The sequence below is a fragment of the Scyliorhinus canicula genome, chromosome 8 (assembly GCF_902713615.1).
Source record: "Scyliorhinus canicula chromosome 8, sScyCan1.1, whole genome shotgun sequence".
Taxonomy (NCBI): domain Eukaryota; kingdom Metazoa; phylum Chordata; class Chondrichthyes; order Carcharhiniformes; family Scyliorhinidae; genus Scyliorhinus; species Scyliorhinus canicula.
Window position 1 is genome coordinate 127,784,381 of NC_052153.1, and position 23,791 is coordinate 127,808,171.

Here is a 23,791-nt window from a genome sequence, read left to right on the forward strand (position 1 = left end):
TTCCCACATAAAGCACACCATGGTTTTGGGCTCTCCTGACGTAACTTACCTTTATAATAAACCTTTTGGAAGATATTTAAAATCAAATAAGATCAATTACTTAAGAGCTCTTCTTTCTTGGTACTCATTAATATAGCCCTTACAAACTGTAGACCACAAAATAGAGACCACACTAACTATAAGAGATAATTGTAGACCGTACCCCCCTAATCAGATGCTGCCACTTGCCCAGCACCACTTTTGAATCGTAACATCACTTCAAGAGCTCCAAACTCCAAGATAGCACTTTGCTCTCAGTTTTGCTCTTTCTCATGCTCCTTTATTCTCTCGGTTCTGCTCTCCTAACTCAAACTTGATCATAACTAAAATATCCCAGTCCATCTAAAACATTGCTTTCAGATCTCAAATTTCACAGTCCAAATTATATTTTCATGTCAAGTTAACTAAGTAAAAGCATGTAAGAGTTTATACAATTATAGACAAATCAATTTCCCGAGCAGTCTTTTCAGAAATGCCATCATCAAATAACTTATTTGTACCTTACAAAATGCACAGGTATTTTTGCATTACATTTCTTGGGCCAAATTCTCCCATGCCCCCACTGGAGGTTCAATGGTGGGCAGAGAATAGAGGGAGAGAATTTTCCAGATATATTTTCCACAGGAGCATCAGCTGGTACCCACTATGGCGGGACAGGGAACTCGCTTGAGGTCAGTGTGAAACTGATCTCTATCCCAATAATGGGATGAAGATGAAGTACTGACTCATCCATGCCTGATTCTCCACGATGCTATAAGGTAAACAGGCCGATGCAAAACACGCCTGGAACAATGTGGTGTTCAGATACTGGACTCACGGGAATAATGCCAAGGGCGTCTTCCAGAGTTCGGGGTGGAAGCTGCCAGCAATTCTGGAACCATTACAGTGGGTGGAGGGAGCATCTACAGGGGTATCTTCCAGATTTGGTATCCTGGAGGAGGTCCGTCTTTAAGTCTCAATATTCCTGGAGACCCATCTTCTTTCTCAGGAGGTCCACCTTCTGGCCTCAGAGTGCTCCCTGAGACCTATCTTTCTTCAATAGTGAGTCAGTGATGGTGGGAGCCTTTTCAATATGGCAGCTGGATAGGATGGTGGACTCCTCACCATCAGGCCTGTCTCTCCACAGAATATGGCACAAAACAACCGGTTGAATAATTAATAAGGTTGGGGCCAGAAGATATGGTGTGTTTTCCTGGTGTCCGCAGTGGGAAACACTCCACGTTCCCACCCTCGCCACAGGACTTAGTCCTAGATTGGGGAATTCCACCCCTTGTTTGCGAATAAACAAATGCATCAGTCCAAAATTCCAATAAAATTTAATAATCAGCCTCAGAGAAATAAATGAAAAATAATAGTACATGTTTTTCATTCTTTATGATAGATCTGTCTTAATTATGAGCAAAAATATTGTGCAATCATATGAGTTTGAAAGAATACAAACCAAACAGCTTCAACAAATATAACACTAAATTTTAACAGCTAAAAGATGTGAATTTTTATAAAGCAACTGTAAATTGAAATGATATAATTCATATATTTTTATTCAAATCTCAAAAAATAACTTGTCAGCTTCCAACTTCTATTACTTCTGTTTTCACTCTACACCATTAAATTCTTACAAACCACAAACATATTATTAATGCTTTACACCTGAGAGATGAGCAACGTCAATACAGTAGCAACATTTGGGTACCGTTCCTTTGTTTTACAACTTTGTGAATATGGCTTCAATTTATGGTTACACACATATCGGGAAAACTATTTACTATGCATTTCTAGATTTACCACCTAAATCAAATTTAACTATTAGAAAATACATTTTGAAAATTTGCTCATGGTAATTATTTTTTTTTTAAAAAGTGTTCACCCGATGGTAAGAAAGAAAAACCGGAATAAAGGTCAATGCACAAACTACTTGAGCCATAGGTGAACTTTTGTGGATTAATTGCTTGCAAATCAGTGTCATTTTGTGCAGGAGGTCTTCTCATTTTCCTCAGACAGCTTATTGAGAACATGATTCTTTGCAGTGCTTGTAACCAGCTGGACTTATCAGTTAACATCCCATTTAACATTTCTTAATCCACATTCTTGTCAGTACCTGAGGTTAATAAATGAACTGAGCACAAGAATTAGCTACATTCTTTACATACTCTTTAGATCATTCTCAATTTGAAGGCAATGCCCAATATCCATAATGTGCAAATTAATTTTGCATTTTTTTGTCAGGACTATTGGTGATTAGGATATTCATTGCAGTACATTCTGATTCACAATACAGAAGTAGCTTTTTAAAATAATAAACATCCTGTTAACTTTTTATTGGCCTTGAACAATTCACAAATTCCAATTGTACTTAAAACTCAAATCTGTCAAATATATATAGATGGCTGTCAGTAAAATATAGCACTAATTAATTTGAGTAAATCTGACGACAGTATAAATCATGATAGCAAAGCCTAACAGGTCATCACAGAACCCTTGGATAAAAAAACGGCATTGTAAACTTAGAGCTTCACAGTTTTCATAATATATAGTCTATAGCATTAAAAAAAAAGGATATACATCATTCAGTCGAGACTGCATGCAGCAGGCAATGAAAAACAAATTAAAATGTATAAAAGCTAGGGCGGCTAGTTTAAGGTAACTGGATTAAGTCAATTTCTTGTTTTGTGCGATTCCAGAATTTTCTCTTGAAAGTCATTTGGTGATCACATTCTTTTCTGTCAAAACAGTGGCCTCAGTAAGGATGTAGCAATTCAAGTTATATGGGCTCATAATGCTGGTATTTCTAATACAATACAGGGAAATACACCATACACTATATATTATGATTGTTTTTGTGCTGTGGTCATGGCCTTGCTTTACAGAGGACTGAGTATCCACTTTGCACTCGGTGTTATTATTAGGTGAAGGACAGTTTCAATATGCCACACAAAACACTGTACACAAAGTCTAATACCTAATGGAAAAAAAACACCCTTTACTACCAAGTATATGGTAAAATAAAGTTAAATTGCTTGGTAAGCTAAACATTCTGTCTTCAAATGGTACATGGTACACATTTTTATCCTCCTCACTCACATGCTAAATGGTTGAAACTAGGAACTCATTAATGACCATTTTGCTTATTTTTGTTTTTGCAAATACATTCACCCATCACCAGATTCCCAGAGTTTGGTTTGCAGCTCCTCGTAATCACAATTAAACAAACAGTAACAGTAACCCTGAGCTAACTACAACCCTTCAATAGTGCAAACTGCTGTTATTGTGAGTGACAACTGACTTTATCCTGTTTTATACTACAGCAATTTAGCATCACTTAGCACATAGGTAAATTAAATTTACTGAAGAGAAAAGAGAGAATTTCTATAGCCACACTTTCAGGTTTTCCAAATTTTTATCCATCCATTGAATATTCAACTGAATGTTCTCAAGTGCCTCCTTGACAGCTTGCAACTGCAAACCCGTGCCGGTCAGTGATTCAAAAAATGTTTGAACCTGTAATTAAAAGAAGTTAGTTTGAATAATTAAAGAAAATGGGAAATAAAAAGCAAATTCCCTGATCAAACTATAAACATCGGATGACTTTCTTTTTGTGGGATTTGCTTGTGCGCACAGCTATTATTTATATAGAGTACTGGTTTAGTTCAATTGGCTGGGCAGTATTGGTTCAATTCCTGTATTGGCTGATGTTATTCATGAAGGCCCCACCTTCTCAACCTTGCCCCTCGCCTCAGATTAAATCACCATCAGTCAGCTCTCCCCCTCAAAGGGGAATGCAGCCTCTGGTCATCTGGGACTATGGTGACTTTACCTTTTATGGAGTACACAACAGTGCCATAAACTGCTCTAAGCAGTTATCTATTGGTAATCTCAAATTACAAGAACACAATCAATAGTAGCAGGAGGCAGGAGGCAGGAGACGACCACTTGGCCCATTGAGCATGCAATCGTGGCTGATACTGGGCTTCAATTCCATTTTCTCTTCCCACTCCCCATATCACTCGATTCCGGAAGACACCAAAGCTCTCTCTATCCCAGCCTTAAAATGTATTCAGCGATGAAGCAACCACAACTCTTTGGAATAGACAATTCCAAAGATTCACCACCCTTTGAGTGAAGTAATTTCTCATCTCAGTTTTAAATAATTGTACCCTTATCCCTAGACTGTGCCCCCATATTTTACATTCCCCTACAAGTGGAAACAATCATTCAGCATCTACCCTATCATGGCCCTTCAGAATTATGTAGGTTTCAATACGATCATTTCTCATTCTTCAAAATACTTGAGAATATAGGCCCAATTTACTCAGCCTCTCATCAAAGGACAACCCTCTCATCCCAAGACCAATTTAGTGAACTTTCATTGTATCACCTCCAAAGCAAATCTAACCTTCCTTAAATGTGGAGTCCAAAACTTCACACAGTATATGAGATGCGGTCTGACCGAAACCCTGTCCAACTGGAGTGGGGCAGCACGGTAGCATAGTGGTTAGCACAATTGCTTCACAGCTCCAGGGTCCCAGGTTCGATTCCCGGCTTGGGTCACTGTCTGTGCGGAGTCTGCACGTTCTCCCCGTGTGTGCGTGGGTTTCCTCCGGGTGCTCCGGTTTCCTCCCACAGTCCAAAGATGTGCAGGTTAGGTGGATTGGCCATGCTAAATTGCCCTTAGTGTCCAAAATTGCCCTTAGTGTTGGGTGAGGTTACTGGGTTATGGGGATAGGGTAGGGGTGTGAGCTTGGGTAGGGCGCTCTTTCCAAGAGCCGGTGCAGACTCGATGGGCCGAATGGCCTCCTTCTGCACTGTAAATTCCATGATCTATGACTTCTTCATTCTTCTTATTCTCGTACCAGCCTCGCCAAACAGGTACTGGAATGTGGAGACTCTGGGCTTTTCACAGTAACTTCATTGAACCGACTTGTGACAATAAGTGATTACTATATTATATTATTCCTATATTCCAGTGTCCTTACAATAAAGGCCAACATGTAATTTGCCTGCCCAATGTACCTGCATGTTAACTTTCTGTGCTCCTTATACAAGCACACTGCAGTCTCATTGAACATCAGCAGTTGCAAATTACACACCTTTTAAACAGTAGTCTACTTTTCTACGGTCAAAGTGAATAACATCATGTCAATTGATTTCATAAAACTTGCCTGACAAAAAATGCTTGTAATCTCTTCAAAATTGAGAAGACACTAACCTCAAACTGGTGGCTCTTTGTTGAAAACTGTGATGTTGTTCCAATAATAATGGATTGAATAGGATATGATCCAGGGTGAAACCTAATAATAAGTTTGAAAAATTAAACATTTTTAACAACAACTTTTATAGTAAGTCCAACAGAGACATTGCTTTTAAAGTGTTAATCAGTTTAAAAGGAACATGCCATTTATGTAACATCTTTAATGCAAGAAAACACACGTTCCAAGGCACAATGAGAATGTGCACAAGAAAAAGGTGACTGCTGTGCAAATGAGAAGATATCAGAGTGACCAAAAGTTTGGTTGAAGAAATTTTTGGTTTAAAAAAATAAAGTATCTTAAAGGAGATGGAGGAGCGACAGAAGCATTTGAGAACGGAGCTGTGCAACATTAAACCATTGCGAAAAGGGAGGAGGGAGATCCCCAAGAAGTTAGAGGTGCAGAGTGATTGGGGGGGGGGGGTGGGGGGGGGGGGGGGGGGGGGCAGAGAGAGAGAGAGAGAGAACCAGACTGAAGTCAGGAACCTAGAAGATTAAGTTTTCCTTCGGTTGAGCATAATTTAAGGATTGAGGGGAGATCTGAAGGGCTGGGTTTAACAAGGCAGGAACACTGGATGCAGCAGGTAAATGGAAAGACATACCAGCAGTTCTCCCTTTTCTTGAGCTGTCAGGTTTCCTGAACACCGGAAACCTGGCAGGCCAGAGTTAAATTTGAAAAATTGGATCAAAATGAGGCTGTCAACCTGGGAAAGGATTGGTTTCTGATCCCTCCTTCCTGCTTCTGTCAACCATGAAGTGAGTTGGATTCAGGTTTCATTACTTAAACCCCCCACGTGCTCCTAACTCGTCTGCTTTTAGGGACTAAGTCTCTTCGTAAGAGGGGCAAGGCTGTGAAAGGATTGAAATACAAGGGCCTGAATTTTACATTCGAAATGTGTGGACCAGGAAACAATGCAGGTCAACTAACCCCTTGGCAACAGATGAGTAGGACTAGGCGAGGGAAAGACTACAAGCAGCAGAGTTTTGCATCGGCTGAAGTTTACAGACATTGGAAGGAGGTGCTGGGAGAAATCCTAATGCAATTCAGTAGCATTGAGCTGAGCCTGGGTATAATAAAAAGACTGCTTCAGCAGCTGAGGTAAAGGTGGGTAATGTTACAGAGCTGAACGTGGGCAGCCCTGGAGATGTGAAGCTATATGGTGAGAAACATGTCAGGGTCAATAATACACAGATGATGCTAACCTGACATAGAGGCTGCAAAGGGAGATAGGGTCAGTGGCATGCATATGGAATTTGTGGACAATACCTCGGATCATCCCAGGATTAATTGGAAGACCTTGCAGCTCATCCAGGGCTGGTTGTCAGACAAGCAGTCAGAAAACAGGGTGGTGGAAGAGTCAAGAGAGGTGTGAAATAAAACTATCTGTCTTCAGTGTGCTTATGGATTCTAATGTCATGCCTTTGATTTTAAAATCATTCCTGGGCATGGAGAGCAGGGGCTGTTAAAATGGAAGGGGCTACTTTATTATTTCTTTCCCACTTGGATCTGATGGACTGCATTTTTAAAATCAGTTGGTTACTAATGTCACTCTAACACTGCCATGTGCCCGCCTATTCAGAGCTGGAGACACATGGGGGCCCACATTTTCGGGTGCTGGAGCGTCAGCTTGGATGGATAGGAGGGGGAGAAGTAAAAATCTTTGGGGCATACAAGGGCCACAACATGTGGGTGGGAGATAAATAATTGCTGGCGACAAACTGACTAATTTGGCGTACTTCCCCCATTTATTTAATTTTATAACTACAGGAAGAACTGTAGTCATAACTGCATCCATACACAGTCAGCTTTTGTCCCCCTGGATTGCAACTTATAATTAGATTACATCTTTAACACAGGAAAATATTGTATGACAAGTTACAAAGCTATTGGCTGGAATTCTCCAGCTGTTGGGAATCTTTGTTTCTGCCGACAGGGCGCCCCCACTCATGGGTTTCCTGGCGGCGTGGGGTGGCTTCAATGGGAGATTCCATTGATAAGCAGAATAGCGCGATGCCGAGAAACACGTGACTCGAGGAATGGAGAATCCAGCCCATTTTAGCAGATCATTTACCATTGAAAATCCAATAACAGTGCCACCTGCTGGTCTTGTCAGTTAAGCATCAGGCAAAGCCAGAGTGGAGTAAATAATAGCAAAAACAAAACTGGTCCCCAAATTAAAAATTATATATACGTTATGAGAAATAGAAATTATTTCTAGAAAATATGATTTTGGGAAGACAAATGTGAGCAATAAACTGTTCACAGTCCTCAGAGCATATAATCTGAATCACTTGAGTAACTACCCCCGTAAATAATTCCTAGCTATTGTTTATTGTCTTTCATATGTTTTTTTAAATGAAACAGGGATCAAAATGTACCCATGTGAGCACTAACTGAAGGGTGATGATCTTTATTGAAGATAGTCTGACAGGCATTTTCCATCATTATCAAACAGTTCCACACAGTTTACAAATAACTGCATTATCACAGTGCCTAAGAAACAGAGCTGGAGAAAGGAGGGGAAATGAGCTGTATTATATTGAATATAAAGGAAAACATAGTTAAATTAAAGAAAAACGATGTTCCAGAATCCAACAGAATTCATCCTAAAATCAAGAGGAGATTGGAGGGGAGGTAGGATTATGAAATGGGGGTAGGAGGGCGGAGGAGGAGTCGGGGAAGAAGAAAACTGTTGTTGCCCCAGAATCTTTATTTTTGGGTTCAAATGAATGTTGGAGGACTGCAGAGTGGCCAGTTAAATACCCATTTTTAAAAAGGGAGACAGCTAATCCATGTAAGTTAGCTTAACAAAAAAAACTAAAAGCTGAAGAATGAAATTATCACATATCGAGATAGAGAAAATAGTTAGAAGTAGCTAGCATAGATGTCAGGAATCATCATACTTATCAAACCTCAAAATTGTTTGGGGCATTAACAGGCATTATCTATGAATGGAAGTAATTTCTGCTGTAGAGCAGCAGAGGGATTTGGGGTATACGATCACAGGACATTATAGGTAGTTCCTCAGGTTGATAAAACCATTAAAAAGTTTCTTTTATAAAAATCACAAGATATAGAAAACCAAGAGGTAATGATAAATCTATAAAACATTCTCTGTGCAACACAAAGCTTGTAAAATAATATGAACATTTTCATGAAAGGATCGGATGGCACCCAATTATGAATAAGTTTTTTGTGAATTTTATTGTAACAAGCCCCGAATGTACATCCCAACTAATTTGAACAAAACAAATCAATATTAGGAACCTACTTTTTAACTAGATTATCCCAATTTTCCTTAACAAAATCCCAAGCAAAGAGATATCCGGCTAGGGTTTTGCTGGCAGTGGCAAGGATGAAGGGTAAATCCTGTGTCCTGACAACACCATTGTTCAAGCTGGCGTACATTAACCTAGGAAATAAAGCATTAATACTGCATTTAGTATCTGGAAACCAATTCCTAAAATTAAGGAATACATTAATTATAGAGGAACAATCCAGAGATATATGAAAGACAATTCAGAAATTAAAGTAAAACTTTTAGTCTCAGTCAAATTTGTTTAGTTAAAGACTTGATCACTTTCTGGAGGAGCGTTTGTGGGGAAATCTAAACACATTCTTTACATTAGCAGCTACGATTTATTTTTAAGAACAACAGGAAATCCCCTTCCAAAATATTTTCCTTTCCAAAAGCAAATATGAGTACAACAATTTGAGGGTAATATCCCAAACATTTTACTAGAAAGTTGAGGACATTGGCCGGGATTCTCCCCTACCCGGCGGGGCGGAGGGTCCCGGCGGGACGGAGTGGCGTGAACTCTCCGCACCTTTAGGGGCCAAGCCTTCACATTGAGGGACTAGGCCGTGCCGAAGTGGCTCCCGCTCCGCCGGCTGGCGTGAAGGGCCTTTGGCGCCCCGCCAGCCGGGGCCGAAAGGCCCTCGCCGGCCGGCGGAAGTCCGCACATGCGCCGGTGCGTCAGCGGCTGCTGACGTCATACCGGCGCATGTGCAGGGGAGGGGGTCTCTTCCGCCCCCACCATGGTGAAAGCCATGGCGGGGCGGAAGAAAAAGTGTGACCCATTATAGGCAAGCAACATTTCAAAAGGAACAGAACAGAAAGGAAAGGGGGGGGGGGGGGGAAGAGAACATATGTTGACACTGTCTCCATGATGATGTATTCATAAATGGTTAGGAGGCATGAAAATGTAGAGTTGCAGTTTTACAAACCAGATCAGCTTTTGAGCATTGCTGCTTTTTGCCATGGCTCTGAGCATTTTGATTTTCTCGGTTTCCAACTGCAAATTATTATATGCTTGGAGTATGAATGTCCAGCCTTCGACGTCACGTCCTCCAACACTGTAGATCGTTGTTGTGAGATCAGATGGCAAACTACAGTAACAAAACCAAAATGATACACATTGACATACATTTTAAAAACAACTAAGGACTTGGGAAAGCGTTAAGAATTAACATGGAAAAGTTACAGCACTGGAAGTGATCAATATATTTAAAGACATGGTTAGGAGCTGATTGCACGCTATCATGACTACATGACACAACTGTACTATCTCACTGAATGTGTTACAATTGAAGCACTCAAAACAAGGAAGTAGCAGCTAGTGTTTAAATGTAAAATAGTTGGAATGCACCCTGGACATACATTTAAACTGGATATTTTCCCCTTCAATTTCCAATTTGATATAACAAGCCCTTTCAAAACACAGAACACTTTAGTTAGTGATACGGTTTACAGCAGTTTCAGAATTTAGATCAATTGAGACTAACAATTCCACAACAGATAGTTACAGCGCAGGAGGTGGCCATTCAGGCAATCGTGTCCACACCAACTCTCTTAAAAGAGCAACTTAGCTAGTTGATTCGGTATGATTCAGTAAATAGGAGTATGACTATGTTAGGCTGTTGCATGACTAGTCTGTGGGACAGCTCTCCCAAACTTATCAAACATCCGTAAGCAAGATTTTGCAGGGTTGACTGGGAAGGGTGTGCCTTTTTTGTTGTTTCTGGTGCTTAGGTCAATGTTGAGCAGTCAATCAAGTTTTATTGTTAAAATTTTTTTCTGTAGTATTTCATATAACTGTGTCACTTGCTAGGATATTTCAGAATACAGTAAAAACATTACAGTGCATCTGGAGTCACATAAAGGCAAAACTGGGCCAGGACGGCAGATTTCCTTCCCTGAAGCATATTAGTTAACCAAATCCATTTTTCTGACAATCGGGTAGTTTAATTGTCATTACTGAGACAGCTTTATTTTCCAGATAAATAATAATTAATTACATTTAAATTCTTCCAGTAGCATGGTTTGGACATGCCTCCAGGGCATTAGTTCAGAACTTTACATTACTAGTAAAGTAACATTACCACTTTGCTACCGTTACTTAAGGATTCTGATTGATGCATGGCCACTCAGATGGTCAGGTAATGCAAAAATATTAGGAAGGGGAGAGACTGTCCACCCAGAAATTGAGAAGTTGAGTCAGAGCCCGGGGGAAGATTAGAACTCAGGGCCTGTAGAGAGTACTTGGAGTCAGGAGATCCCGCGAACTGAAATCCCATTGGCTAGGGATTGTCACAAGACAAATAGAGGTCTCCAGAGGCAATGGAAGTACCATCAACAAACCTGTTAGCACAGAACAGTTAGATTAATGTGGTCATAAGTCTAACTGAATCAAATAAAGGTTGTTTGAGATACGTGGAATTCTAATGCAATTTTGAAAGTTTATTTGCTGCAGTGTGCACCACAGGCATTCCTCGCACTAAAAGCTGACTAAGCGGAACAGGTCCCCAACAAACTATTTCCGTAGAGTCACGAATGACTCCCGATATTCTTAACATTTTGCCCTAACCAGAGCCAGTCAGGTGCAACTGGGTACTTGCTTGGGCGCACACCTATTTTCCGGTTGCATGCTAATTAGCACCATTTCCCTAAAATGGAACAGTTCTCCTGTTGGATGAATTCATTGGTTAGATTGTTCGCCCATGAAGATGTCCACCAAAAAGTAAAATTCACCCCTTTTAGTATATAAAGATGTGGTTAATGTCAAACTTGTGCAAGAGCATAGTTTTTTAAAAATATAAATTTAGATAACCCAATTTTGTTCCAATTAACGGGCAATTTAGCAGGCCAATCCATCTACCCTGCACACCTTTGGGTTGTGGGGGCGAAACCCATGCAAACATGGGGAGAATATACAAACTCCACACGGACAGTGACCCAGAGCTGGGATCGAACTGGGACCTCAGCGCTGTGAGGCAGCAGTGCTACCCACTACGTCACTATGCTGCCCTGTGCAAGAGCATAGTTAACTCACAATTAGAGCTTTAAGTAGTTTTGAACATCATTCCTACAAGAAGACTATAAAAGCACTGCATGAGTTGGTATAAACAGTTCATTTTAATATATTATAAGGCTTGAGAGGTTGTAGTTCAGAAGTGCTTGAAAAGTTGATATTTTTTCAGTACAGGCGTGAAGAATAAAGATTGGCCTAAGAGGGGTTGACATGATTACGAGGGCCTTATAAAAAAAGTAAGAGCTATCCCCATTGGTCAGCAATGGAGTAAAGGGGACTAATTAAAGATCAGCACAAAAAAAGACAATAGAATTTTTTTTAAAGCTCTTCAGCCACTCGGTGGAGGCAGTTGAGGAGGATTCTTCCATTGACCTTTCCCATGGCGGACAGTAGGGAAATCCATCTGCAATTTCCACAGTTGTCTCATTTCTTGAAGGTTGTCATAATTAGGGCATCTGAGATCTCCCAGCATGTCTCGGTCAGGGCTGTAATGTTAATGTTGTAGCACCGGATTCCTGGGCTATCATGGCAGTGTGATGTTTGAGTTGCTTGCTGTTTAGCTTACCATAAGTGTCCCAACATTTCAATCCCTGAAATTCATTTGGGTGGGTGGGATGGGGTGGAGGGTGCCTGTGCATGCATTATTTTAATAATAATAATCTTTATTGTCACAAGTAGGCTTACATTAACACCTGAAGTTAAAATCACCAAGAAATCTCCCCCTAAACCAAAAAGGGTCGAGAAATCACCAAGAAATCTCCCCCTAAACCAAAAAGGGTAGAGAAATCACCAAGAAATCTCCCCCTAAACCAAAAAGGATCGAGAAATCACCAAGAAATCTCCCCCTAAACCAAAAAGGATCGAGAAATCACCAAGAAATCTCCCCCTAAACCAAAAAGGGTAGACAAATCACTAAGAAATCTGCACCTAAACCAAAAAGGGTCGAGAAATCACCAAGAAATCTCCCCCTAGACCAAAAAGGGTCGAGAAATCACCAAGAAATCTCCCCCTAAACCAAAAAGGGTAGACAAATCACTAAGAAATCTCTCCCTAGACCAAAAAGGATCGAGAAATCACCAAGAAATCTCCCCCTAAACCAAAAAGGGTAGACAAATCACTAGGAAATCTCCCCCAGACCAAAAAAGGGCTGAGAAATTGTATGTGGTGAACAGGGATTCCCTGGTGTCCCTGACTCCGAGACAGATTTAGGTGGGTGCTATTCAGGTCAAACTATTTTTTCGAGTTAATCACTGGTATAACCCATATCTTCCCAGAAGATTTCATTTACCTATCACTTAATAGCTCTACTCACGGGTAAGGCTTTTTAAGTAGAATATGTAAACTTTCTAATAACAATTCTTTCAGGTTATCAACTTAACTTATGTTTATTTTCAAAATTAAAAGATTAAAACTATTTTTAAAAAGGATATAACAGATCTTTTTCTTTCGATGCTTTGAGCTAGTAGACCTTCTGGTCTTCCTTGTCAATCATTATTCTTTTAATCTTGGGGTCTTCCGATGTATTTTCTGGGCTGCTTGGTATTTAAAAGCGAGCCTCATAGCTTTTTCTTCTTTCTTCCTCCTGCTCTTTATTTATTTATTTGTTCTATGTCCTTGTTCTTTGTAGCCGCTGGCACCTTGTTTGCTTTGCCGGAGCCGTTCGCCCAGCCTCCGCACAACGTTGGCTTTTTTCTTCTGCTCCGGTCGTCGGCTGCTTTCCTCTCCGGCTGCCTTTCTCCAACTGAACTCTTTTCAACTGCTCTTAACTGCCGTTATTTTTAAAAATAACAGCCCTGGCGAGCACCAGTGCGTGCCTCCCGCTTGAGCTGCCAACCGCTGCTTCTCTTCAAACAGTAATGGCCCCGGATTCAAGTCCCAGGGCGCCTTTTCTAATCAAAATTTTTTTAGCCCATAAACAACAAAAACTCCCATTGGCGTCAACTCCACACACACCAGCAGATAAAAATAGTGGCCAACCATCTTTTTCCTCCCTCGCAACACGGTCAAAGACTCGACATGATTTAATTGAATGGCACGTAGTTGAGCTTCAAGGCACTGACTGGTGACATCCCATTCCTCTAAAGACCCCAGCTCAAGTTGGTCATCTGCTCCCTTCGCCCAACATTGGATCCCCAAACAAAAACCCCAAGTCCTGCCAGGATAACACCCACGGCCCAAATGCCACATTTTCCATTACACACTGCAACGAAGTTACTGTGAAAAGCCCTTAGTCGCCACACTCCGGAGCCTGCTCGGGTACACAGAGGGAGAATTCAGAATGTCCTAATTACCTAACTGCACGTCTTTTGGGACTTGTGGGAGGAAACGGGAGTAAACCCACACAGACACAGCGAGAATGTGAAGACTCCGCACAGACAATGACCCAGCCGGGACTCGAACCTGGGATCCTGGTGCTGTGATGCCACAATGCTAACAACTGTGCTACCGTGCTGCGCATACTTTGCTACCAAGATAGGGTGGTTGTTGCACACCAACCACTACATGGTCCCAACGGACCGAGGTCTTGGCCCAATAGCAGGAAAACCCGTGATGACTGGAGACCAGGCTCTGCTGTAGAATGGGGGCTAACAAACTCGCATCCAGCTAATCCTTAATCACCCTTAAGACGGTGGTGCTGAGCTGCCTTCCCGAACCGTTGTGGCCCATGCAGGGGAGGGACACCCACAATACTCTTAGGAGGGAGTTCCAGGATGCCCCATGTTTGTGACATGCCACTGAGAGCCAGCACAGGGACAACAGGCTAAATGGCTTCCATGTGTGCTGTAACTATTCTATTTCTCTCTGACACGAATTATCTATTATATAATTCAGAGCCCAAGGACGCGATCCAATGGCAATGCTGTGCAGGAAACACAGTGAGCCACAGTGTAGCGTGGCCGGTAAAAAACGGGACACCTCACTCCCGGGATGTACCCGGCTCGCAACGCCTCGTAAGATTTAACGCAATCTCACGAGATGTTGCGATGTAAATCCCGCCCATCATGGGCGGGATCATTTTATAGCAAATCTGCATATTAAAACGAGACATCTTATCTCACTTTAATATGTAGATTTGCGAGGTACCCAAGGCATTGGGATCTATCCCCTTTGCCTCGGAGATCACGGGTGAGCGCCGTTCAGCACAGGTCCCCACAAACAGATGGAAAGACACTCGTGGGGGTCTCCCAGGGATCAGAGGCCTCAGGTGCTTGACCTTTAGGCAGGGTGATACCCTGGTACTGCTGGCACCACCCAAGCACTCTGGCTGTGTCATCTCGGTGCCAATTTGGAACTGCCAAGGTGTCAAGCTGGCATTTTGTGTGTGTTGGCGATCAGGCTGGGGGTTCCCTGCATGGGTGTTGGGGAGGGCCCTGGGGACCCTCATGCAGTGCATTGGAGCTTAAGGTGCGGGTGGGAGCCTCAGAGATTGGGACGCCATTTAAAAATGCATCCGGATCTCTGGCTACACTGCAGAGTTCCGGCGAGCGGAGCTCCTCGGTGTAGACAACGGGGTTACATGTGGCCTTGGCTGCACGTTCCCCGAAGCCCCTTAGTTAACGTGTGGCGTTGTATAGCCATGTGCCTCTCGGCGCTGCGAACGCTGGGAAACACGCGGATAAACGCGCCTGTTATGAGACTTTAAACTAATTTGGCAGGGGGTTGGGAAAACGAGCTGTAGTCCAGAAGCCTGTGTTGAGAGTAGTGAGGTACTGAGGAGGGTATCAAGGTCGCAGGAGTGTACTGACAGACAGGAAGGTAGGTTGAAGTGTGTCTACTTTAATGCAAGGAGCATGCGGAATAAGGTAGGTGAACTTGGGAGCGTGGATTGATACTTGGGACTACGATGTTGTGGCCATTACGGAGATATAGTTAGAACAGGGACGGGAAAGGTTGTTGGAAGTTCCAGGGTAGATGTTTCAGTAAGAGTAGGTGTAGTAATCCACGGGAGGCAGGAGTTCCGTCACCACACCAATATTTATTTACAATAGCGATATTACAGGAGCAGCTACAAACAGTGCTGCTAGCAGTCCAGTCAACTTAAGACTGGCTCACAAAGCCTACACAGGTGATTATATGGGCCCCTCAATGAGCTATCAATGAGGGAGCTCATACTCCAATTGGCCAACCAATAAAGCCAATTGGAGTTCATTACAGTAGGGAAGGTGGTAAAAGAGGTGGAGGAGTAGTATTGTTAATTAAGGATAGTTTAATGGCTGCAGAAAGGCAGTTCAAAGGGGATCTGCCTACTGGGGTAATATGGGCCGAAGTTAGAAATAGGAAAAGAGCGGTCACGTTGTTCGGAGTTTTCTATAGGCCCCCAAATAGTAATAGAGATGTGGACGAAGAAATTGCAAAGCAGATTATGGATCGGTGTGGAGGTCTCAGGGTAGTTGTCATGGGTGACTTTAACTTTCCAAATATTGATTGGAACCTCTATAGGTCGAACAGTTTGGATGGGGCAGTTTTTGTACAGTGTGTGCAGGAGGGTTTCCTGACACAATATGTGGATAGACCGACAGGAGGTGGGGCCACATTGGATTTGGTACTGGATAATGAACCGGGCCAAGTGTTAAATTTGTTTGTGGGAGAGCACTTTGGAGATAGTGACCACAATTCGGTGTCTTTCATTGCAAAGGTTGATAATTGGGGGAGGGGTAATTATGATGCAATTAGGCAAGAATTAGGGAGCATAAGATGGGAACAGAAACTGTCAGGGAAAGGCACAAATGAAAAGTGGAGCTTGTTCAAGGAACAAATACTGTGTGTCCTTGATAGATATGTCCCTGTCAGGCAGGGAGAAAATGGCCGTGTGAGGGAACCATGGTTCACAAAAGAGGTTGAATGTCTTGTCAAGAAGAAAAAGGAAGCGTATGTAAGGATGAGAAAACAAGGTTCAGTTGGGTCGCTTGAGGGTTACAAGGTAGCAAGGAATGAGCTAGAAAAAGGGCTTCAGAGAACTAGGAGGGGACATGAGAAGTCCTTGGCGGGTCGGATCAAGGAAAACCCCAAGGCTTTTTACTCTTATGTGAGAAATAAAAGAATGACCAGGGTGAGGTTAGGGCCAGTCAAGGGCAGTAGTGGGAACTTGTGCATGGAGTCAGAAGAGATAGGAGAGGCGTTGAATGAATACTTTTCTTCAGCGTTCATCAAGGAGAGGGGATATGTTTTTGAGGATAAGAGTGTGATACAGGCAGGTAGGCTAGAGGAGGTAGATGTTCTGAGGGAAGATGTATTAGAAATTTTGAAAAACCGGAGGGTCGACATGTCCCCTGGGCCAGATGGGATGTATCTAGGATTCTTTGGGAGGCAAGTGATGAGATTGCAGAGCCTTTGGCTTTCATCTTTGGGTCCTCACTGTCCACGGGGATAGTGCCAGAAGACTGGAAAGTGGCGAATATTGTTCCTCTGTTCAAGAAAGGGAATAGGAATGACCCTGGTAATTATAGGCCGGTTAGTCTTACTTCGGCAGTTGGTAAGTTAATGGAAAGTGTCTTGAGGGATAGAATTAATGAACATTTAGAAAGATGCAGCTTTATCCGGATAGTCAACACGGATTTGTGAAGTGTAAGTCTTGCCTCACAAATTTGATTGAATTCTTTGAGGAGGTAACTAAGTGTGTAGATGAAGGTAGAGAAGTTGATGTCATATAGATGGATTTCAGTAAGGCGTTTGATAAGGTTCCCCATAGTCGGCTCATGAAGAAAGTAAGAAGGTGTGGGATAGAGGGAAATTTGGCCAATTGCATAAGTAACTGGCTATCACCTAGAAGACAGAGGGTGGTGGTGGATGGAAAATGTTCAGACTGGAGACCAGTTAACCAGCGGTGTACGACAGGGATCAATGCTGGGTCCTCTGCTATTTGTGATTTTTATAAATGACTTGGAGGAGGGGGCTGAAGGGTGGGTCAGTAAATTTGCTGATGACATCAAGATTGGTGGAGTAGTGGATGAGGTGGAGGGCTGTTGTAGGCTGCAAAGAGGCATTGATAGGATGTAGAGCTGGGCCGAAAAATGGTAGATGGACCCTGATATGTGCAAGGTGACTCATTTTGGTAGGACAAATTTGAATGCGGATTACAGGGTCAACGACAGGGTTCTGAGGAATGTGGAGCAACAGAGAGATTTTGGGGTTTGTGTCCACAGATCATTGAAGGTTGCTATTCAAGTGATTAGAGCCGTGAAGAAGGCCTATAGTGTGTTAGCATTTATTAACAGGCGGCTTGAGCCATGGGGTTATGCTGCAACTGTTCAGGACCCTGGTGAGACCACATTTGGAGTATTGTGCGCAGTTCTGGTCACCTCATTATAGGAAGGACGCGGAAGCATTGGAAAGGGTATAAAGGAGATTTACCAGGATGCTGCCTGGTTTGGAGGGTAGGTCTTGTGAGGAAAGGTCGAGGGAGCAAGGACTTTTCTCATTCGAGTGAAGGAGAATGAGAGGCAACTTAATAAAGGTTTATAAGATTATGAGGGGGATAGATAGAGTGGACGTTCAGAGACTATTTCCTCGGTTGGATGTAGTTGTTACAAGGGGGCATAACCATAAGGTTCAGGATGGGAGATATAGGAGGGATATCCGAGGTAGGTTCTTTACTCAGAGAGTGGTTAGAGTGTGGAATGGACTGCTTGCTGTGATAATGGAGTTGGACACTTTAGGAACTTTCAAGCGGTTATTGGATAGGCACATGGAGCACACCAGGATGATAGGGAGTGGGATAGCTTGATCTTGGTTTCGGACAAAGCTTGGCACAACATCGAGGGCCGAAGGGCCTGTTCTGTGCTGTACTGTTCTACGTTCTATGTTCTATTTTAGTCCTGAAATTAAGGACAGATACAACACAATTACAAGTTGTTGTAAGCCAGCCAGGCCAGCTCTATATGGCTGCTCTGCTAATAATCATAGAATGATCATGAGGATTTAAATAACTTTTCAATGTCTGTCTGGATACACATCTAATCAGGCAGATTGTCACTGCCATCCTCGAACTACATCACAAGATAATAATTCAAAGAGGTCATTCAGAAACACATAGCACAACAGAATCTTCAGCCAAGGCATTACTGCTAAATGCTTGATGTTAAGTAAACGTTCATTCCTTAAACTTCACATTGTGGCAATAATGAACTTCATACAAGAAAACAGACTGCCAGCCAGATTTACATCTCAGTCAACATGCTGCAAAGTTTATAAGCTTGTTATGTTTTAAACCATCACTTGAAGTTAAGATGAGGCAATGAATCGAGACGCGCGATCTGTTATGAGTTCTGTCTGGCAACAGGCCAAGTGGCTTGATTACCATGGGAGCAAGTGTTCCTAAGTGCAAGGTGCAAAACAATAGGGGCAGTGCGGTAGCACAGTTGCTTCACAGATCCAGGGTTCCAGGTTCTGACTGTCTGTGCGGAGTTTGCATTTTTCTCCCGTGTCTGCGTGGGTTTTCTCCGGGTGCTCCGGTTTCCTCCCACAGTCCAAAGATATGCAGGTTAGGTGGACTGGTCATGATAAATTGCCCTTAGTGTCCAAAAACATTTAGGTGGGATTACTGGGTAACAGAGATAGGGTGGAGGCGTGAGCCTAAGTACAGTGCTCTTTCCAAGGGCCAGTGCAGACTCGATGGGCTGAATGGCTTCCTTCTACACTGTAAATTCTATGATTCACACCTGTAACAAAGGTAATAGCAGGGGCAGAGAAGTCTAAATAATGATGAATTGTAGTCAGGAGAAAAGCAAGCGTGGCCTATTTGTGGGCTACCATGCAGAATGCGGGAGGAAAGATGGTCTCTGGTTGAAGAGATGCGGCATTTTAAGGATTCAGGAAGATTAATTTGATTTGAGTTGATTTGATTTTAATTTATTGTCACATGTACCGAAGTACAGTGAAAAGTATTTTTCTGCCACCAAGGTACGTACGTACATAGTAGATAGAAAAGAATAATCAACAGAGTACATCGACAAACAGTGACCGGTTACAGTACGGAACAAGGGGCCAAACAAAGCAAATACATGAGCAAGATCAGCATAGGGTGTGGTGATAAGTACACCTCCATCTTGGCCTCTCTGATGGAGAAAAGATTTCTGGACTGGGTCTTAATGCTGGTAGTTGATCCGGAACTTCTCTGGAAACTGAGAAAGTGCCTTTTGATGGTAACGTGACAGTATGACCAGTGAAATGGAGAGAAAAAACGTGTTGGAAGCTGGGATTGATGGTGGACTGGTTCTTGTAAAAATTGCAATTCTATGGAAAGCAGTAAAGTGCGACTGTGGTGTTGAATTTTTAGCTGTGTTAAAAAGTTACCATTTCATGTGGTTTAGTTGTTTACTAGGGAATTTTTAGTAAATATTGCTTATAGTTGGTCTGCTGCAGTAAAAGTCTTAAAATTTGAAATCTTGTCATGCACTTCCTTAAGTTGGAAAATGGGAATCCAAATATCTTGTTTAAAGTTATCAGTTTCTGTGGGAACTGTAACAAAGATATAACCCAAGGGCCCGGTTGAGGACGTACTCATGTGTGGGGAGCTTGGCTATAGGTTTCTGCTCAGCGATTCTTCGTTGTCACGCGTCCTGAGCATTCTCCAAGGCGGCTTTCATGTCGCATTACATTCACCCCCCACCATCTGGCCTGGGTTTGCAAAATCCTACCAACTGTCCTGGCTTGAGACAATTCACACCTCTTTAGCCTGCGATTATCCCTCTCTCCAGTTGCTCCGTCTGGACCTGTAGACTTAATTACCTTCAAAGACTTGCATTCAAAGTATCATATTGCATCTTTGACTCTGTCTATATATATATATATATATATATATATATATATAACATATATATATATATATATGTTTCTGGAACCCATCTCTTCATTCACCTAAGGAAGGAGCAGTGCTCCGAAAGCTAGTGATTCGAAACAAACCTGTTGGATTTTAAGCTGGTGTTGCAAGACTTCTTACTGTGCTCACCCCAGTCCAACGCGGCATCTCCACATCTTAAGAAGTAAGTTCCGGAATTTTGGCCCAGCAGTAGTGAAGGAACGGGGATTTAGTGATGCTAAACCATTGAATGTCAAGAGCAGATGGTTAGGTTCTCTCATGGTTTAGATGGCTACTGCCTGACACTCGTGTGACAGTAAGGTTACTTTATGCTGCCGAGTCAGTTTTTGTTGGTGCATTCATGACATCTGCATGCTTGAGTCTCAATTGCACTGCACAGGAGCACTCTTCAAATTCAGGGCTAGGTCTCAGTTAGTGACCAAGTGACACCCTCACCATCTACTTGACAGTCTCCAAAAAACACTTACTGGACCCTCTGTTATAGGGCATCTCGTGGTCAGTTCCTCAAGATAGCTAGGTGTTAACTTAAGAAGGTGAAGATTTTAGCCACTGTGATGCCAGAGGATCTCAAAGACACTTTTAGATTTTCTCTTGTGATTGCAGGCGGCAAGGGTATAAAAGGCACTGATCTAGCATTGGGCTGGACAGCCTTTTGCTTCCAAGGATGTATCTATATCCTCATTGTCACTCAGGAAAAGCACCAGTCGGTTCTCCCCATTTACTATGGCGTGATGTACTTAGCTGGCGACACATACCCTGGCGCTCCTCTCATAATTTTTCCCCATTGCCTTCATCAGTTACATTATCATCTGAGGCATACATCTGTACCACCTCTTCTTCCAAATAGTCAGCTACTTCACCGGGATCTAGATTTTGCCTATGTACCACTCCTCCGCTGTCCCAGATTACGTAACATGCAGCAGGCCACTGCTACCCTTGACACCCTCGCAGGAAAGTATTGCACTGATTCTCCCGAGTGGTCAAGGCATCTAACATGCATTTTGAAAAGGTCAATGGCCGGATTGATAGTTGTCCTGGTTTGAAGGTGACTGCTGCTATAACGCTGTTTTGTCACCACGTCACTTTAACACAATGCTGTGAGGAGCCCCCCTCCTCAATGAGTAACCTTTGCCGTTAGTAGCCAGCCATGAACATAAGGTCCAGGCTCGAAAAGGCGCAATAGGTTTGACTCCCTCAGGACGAGAGAGTCAGAGTAGCTTCCATGGAATCATGCGGAAGCTTTATTGTGGTTGTATACCAGCTTTATGTCGGAATAAAAAGACTTTCAGTTCATATATTTGTGCATCTCCTGTGATGGTGATGTGTGTGCTGTCTATCGTACCCTGCACTCGTGAAAAGCCAGTCATTGCTCTTTGGTTCTTAAGACTCCTGGGGCTGGATTCTCCGATTTGCAGACTAAGTGCTGACACCGGCTTGGGAACAGTAACGTTTTATGCCGGGACAAATGGTGCAACAGCTGCACCGATTCTCCGTCCGGTGGGGAGCCGTCGGGTGGGGAGCTAGCAGCTAGCCTTGAACCTTGGACCCTGACGAACTCGGAGTTGTTTGAAACTGGTTAGAGGAGGGTTTTAAAAGACTTTAAGCCTCACAGGCCTTGAAAAGACCCAACCCGGGAATCAAACCTGGGACCCTGGCACTGTTGCTTCACAGCTCCAGGGTTCCAGATTTGATTCCCGGCTTGGGTCACTGTCTGTGTGGAGTCTGCATGTTCTCCCTGTGTCTGCGTGGGTTTCCTCCGGGTGCTCCGGTTTCATACAACATAGAACATACAGTGCAGAAGGAGGCCATTCAGCCCATCGAATCTGCACCGACCCACTTAAGCCCTCACTTCCACCCTATCCCCATAACCCAATAACCCCATCTAACCTTTTTTGGTCACTAAGGGCAATTTACCATGGACAATCCACCTAACTTGCATGTCTTTGGATTGTGGGTGGAAACCGGAACACCCGGAGGAAACCCACGCAGACACGGGGAGAACGTGCAGACTCCGCACTGAGTGACCCAGCAGGGAATCAAACCTGGGACCCTTTTCTCCCACAAGTCCTGAAAGACATGCTGTTAGGTAATTTAGACATTCTGAATTCACCCTCTGCATACCCGAACAGGCACCGAAATGTGGTAACTTCATTGCAGTGTTAATGAAAGCCTACTTATGACAATAAACATTATTATTATAAAGCACTTTGGGATGTCCTGAAGTTGGGCAAGGTGCTATATTAAAGCAAATCTTTTCTCTTTATCTCTCTTCTTGAATTGCACATTGAAATATAGCTGAGCTACATGCACTCCGCGGAGCGATACTATAGAGCTCTATAGAGAAATACAGCACAGAACAGGCCCTTCGGCCCACGATGTTGCGCCGAACTTTTGTCCTAGGTTAATCATAGAATTTTGGACAATTTTTCATGGCCAATCCACCCAACCTGCACATCTTTGGACTGTGGGAGGAAACCGGAGTACCCGGAGGAAACCCACGCAGTCACGGGGAGGATGTGCAGACTCCACACAGACAGTGACCCAAGTCGAAATCGAACTTGGGACCCTGGAGCTGTGAAGCAATTGTGCTATCCACAATGCTACCGTGCTGCCCTTAAAAAGTTAACCTACACTCCCTTATTCTACCCTAATCCAAGTACCTATCCAATAGCCGCTTGAAGGTCCATAAATTTTCCGACTCAACTACTACCACAGGCAGTGCATTCCATGCCCCCACTACTCTCTCTATTCCCCTGATCATCTTATAAACCTCTATCAAGTCGCCCCTCATCCTTCTCCGTTCTAATGAGAAAAGGCCTAGCACCCTCAACCTTTCCTCGTATGACCTACTCTCCATTCCAGGCAACATCCTGGTAAATCTCCTTTGCACCTTTTCCAAAGCTTCCACATCCTTCCTAAAATGAGGTGACCAGAACTGCACACAGTACTCCAAATGTGGCCTGACCAAGGTTTTGTACAGCTGCATCATCACCTCACGGCTCTTAAATTCAATCCCTCTGCTAATGAACGCTAGCACACCATAGGCCTTCTTCACAGCTCTATCCACTTGAGTGGCAACTTTCAAAGAACTATGAACATAGACCCCAAGATCTCTCTGCTCCTCCACATTGCCAAGAACCCTACCATTAACCCTGTATTCCGCATTCAGATTTGTCCTTCCAAAATGGACAACCTCACACTTGTCAGGGTTAAACTCCATCTGCCACTTCTCAGCCCAGCTCTGCATTCTATCTATGTCTCTTTGAAGCCGACAACAGCCCTCCTTACTATCCACAACTCCACCAATCTTCGTATCATCTGCAAATTTACTGACCCACCCTTCAACTCCCTCATCCAAGTCGTTAATGAAAATCACA

At 43.1% G+C, this 23,791-nt stretch overlaps 1 protein-coding gene across 1 annotated transcript in view; it reads right to left on the reverse strand.

Annotated features, from left to right (window-relative positions):
- Window positions 1–1,336: 1,336 nt before the first annotated feature.
- LOC119970494 (leucyl/cystinyl aminopeptidase) overlaps window positions 1,337–23,791 on the reverse strand; it is a 183,127-nt gene continuing 160,672 nt past the window's right edge. The window contains exons 15-18 of the mRNA XM_038805217.1: window positions 9,513–9,674; window positions 8,557–8,697; window positions 5,246–5,327; window positions 1,337–3,537 (exon numbers count right to left, since the gene is read on the reverse strand). Coding sequence (XP_038661145.1) covers window positions 3,406–3,537; window positions 5,246–5,327; window positions 8,557–8,697; window positions 9,513–9,674 — 517 coding nt within the window. The 3' untranslated portion in view covers window positions 1,337–3,405. The remainder of the gene's footprint in view (window positions 3,538–5,245; window positions 5,328–8,556; window positions 8,698–9,512; window positions 9,675–23,791) is intronic.